General features: G+C 43.2%; 1 protein-coding gene across 4 annotated transcripts in view; it reads left to right on the top strand.

Annotated features, from left to right (window-relative positions):
* Window positions 1–2,447, top strand: part of PHKA2 (phosphorylase kinase regulatory subunit alpha 2) — an 85,443-nt gene that overhangs the window by 63,754 nt on the left and 19,242 nt on the right. For all 4 annotated transcript variants that reach the window (XM_023514364.1, XM_023514365.1, XM_023514363.1 and 1 more), the window contains one exon: window positions 186–359. In XM_023514364.1, coding sequence (XP_023370132.1) covers window positions 186–359 — 174 coding nt within the window. The remainder of the gene's footprint in view (window positions 1–185; window positions 360–2,447) is intronic.

Here is a 2,447-nt window from a genome sequence, read left to right as displayed (position 1 = left end):
GGGATTCGAACCCGCCACCTTAGGTGTACATGGCTGGCGCCTTAGCCGGTTGAGCTATAGGCGCCGAGCCCGGATGTTGTCTTCTGCTAAGTCTCTGCAGCGACACCTGCGACACGCAGCACAGTATACAGTGAGGATGTTTCTGCAGTTTGTTTTCATTGGCTCTTTTTCTTGTCCGATTACAGAAAGCCAAGACGAACTTGACCAGTATATCAACCATCTTCTGCAAAGCACATCCTTGAGGTGCTATCTGCCCCCTCTTTGCAAGAAGACAGAAGAAAGCCACATCTTCAGTGCTGTCCACTCCACTCGAGACATACTTTCTGTGATGGCAAAAGCAAAGGGTCTGGACATTCCATGTATGTTGGTAACTCTTCTCTGCCTATGAAAACACCTTCTTTTAAGGCGGGGCACGTTGGCTCACACTTGTAATGCTAGCACTTTGGGAGACAGAGGTGGGTGGATCCCTTCAACTCCAGAATTGAAGGCCAGCCTGAGGAAGAGTGAAACCCTGTCTCTAGTGGCACCTGTAGTCCCAGCTATTCGGGAGGCTGAGACAAGAGGATAGCTTGAGCCTAAGAGTCTGAGGTTGCTGTGAGTTATGACAGCACAGCACTCTACCCAGGGTGACAGTGACACTCTATCTCCAAAAATAAAGAATAAAATAAAATAAAAAATACCTTGTTTTATCAAAGTGATACAGGGACATAATTTAAAAGCCAAAGAAATCCTAGGAGACAACAAAATGGGCCCTGCTCCCTTTTACTGAGAGGCAGCCGCTTTCAGCTCTTGGAGCTATTTCTTGTGGCGTTTGCATGCCATTCTCTGCAGTAATGTATATGTACTGCTGTCCTCGGGCGCATCAGCTTGCACCCTTTGACTTTCTATTCTGTGGGTCAACATTTGTCTGTCTTACGTTACCTCTCTTCTGCTTAACTTCCCTAACCCACCAAGGGAGTTGTGTTCAACTTTAGTGAAATCAACATTCATCCTTTATATTATTGCATGTATGACAATATTATTTCCAACTCAGCATGATAGTATAGTGTGATTAGATTATAGTACCATCTTTTTACTCTCTGTTTTCTATTTTTTCTTTTCTTTTCTTTTCTTTTCTTTTTTTTTTTTTTGAGACAGTTTCCCTCTGTACCCTTGGTAGAGAATCCTGGTGGTGTAGCTTACAGCAACCTCCAACTCCTAGGTTCAAGCGATCCTCTTGCCTCAGCTTCCTGAATAGCTGGGACGACAGGTGTGTGCCACCACGCCCAGCTAATTTTTGTATTTTTTAGAGAGATAGGGTCTCACTCTTGCTCAGGCCAGTCCCAAACCCCTGAGCTCAAGCGATCCACCCACCTGGGCCTCCCAGAGTGCTAGGATTACAGGCATAAGCCACCAGGCCTGGCCTACTCTCTGTGTTCTAAAGTTAAAGTTGCCCTAGCTTTTCATTGGCTTTACTTCTTTTCTACATCTTCAAGTAGCCTCACAAGACAAATTTCCACAAGGTCAGTCATATCAGCCAATCCCTCGATTACACTACTTTTAGTCCACAAGTCTACTTCTGTCTGGGCTGGTTGTACTCTAGGCCTGTCACATACCTGTTGTCCTGGGAATTTCTTTGGCTCATCTTTAGTGGGACTTTCCCTTTCTTGGTTCATTTCTTTGTTTGGGTAGGGCACATTCTAGAATAGTTTCAATAGATTAAACAAAGCCAGTATAATGGGAAAGAGGTCATGGTGGCGACAGCCTTCGACTTGCATGCTTCTGAAGTTCTCTGCGCCTTGGCCTTGGGTGCCCTGCAGACCTGGGATACAGTGTTTAACCTGCGTTCTTCCTTCTGCATTGTTTCCTGACTTGTCTCCTGGGTGGCTCTCCTGTTTTCTGTATCTCACCTCTTCCTCTTTCTTGTTTCACTCTCTTATTTTAATGGCGGACATCCAATAGTTTCTTGAGAAACAGTACATGGTGGGTAAAAATTGTTAAAACCCTGCAAGTCTGAAAACACCTCCAAATATTCTATACCCACCTGAGAGTTTAGCTGGCTATGGAATTCTAGACTGAAAATACATTTTTTCTCAGATTTTCCAAAGGATCACTTCATCTTCTTGTTATCGGTATTGCTGTTGAGAAGCTAAACCCATTCGGATTTTTGATCCTTGAAAAATAAAAATAAACTCTTTTTCTCTTTGGAAGTATTTAGGATCTTCTCTACTCTCAGGCTCTGATATTTCAGTGATGTGCCTTGATCTGGGCATGTTTTCATTCATTCTGTTCAGTAATCAGTGGCCTTTCCAATGTGGAAAATTATGGTTTTCAGTCCTGTAGTTTTCCTGAAAAATTTCTTGACTCATTTCCTTCCCTACATTTTCTCTGCTCTCTCCTTGTGGTATTTCTTTTCTTTCTTTCTTTCTTTCTTTCTTTCTTCTTTTTTTTTTTTTTTTGAGACAGAG

The sequence above is a fragment of the Otolemur garnettii genome, unplaced genomic scaffold (assembly GCF_000181295.1).
Source record: "Otolemur garnettii isolate 467f Iridium unplaced genomic scaffold, OtoGar3 scaffold00051, whole genome shotgun sequence".
In the NCBI taxonomy this organism is placed as follows: Eukaryota; Metazoa; Chordata; class Mammalia; order Primates; family Galagidae; genus Otolemur; species Otolemur garnettii.
This window is presented reverse-complemented; position numbering and strand designations above follow the sequence as displayed.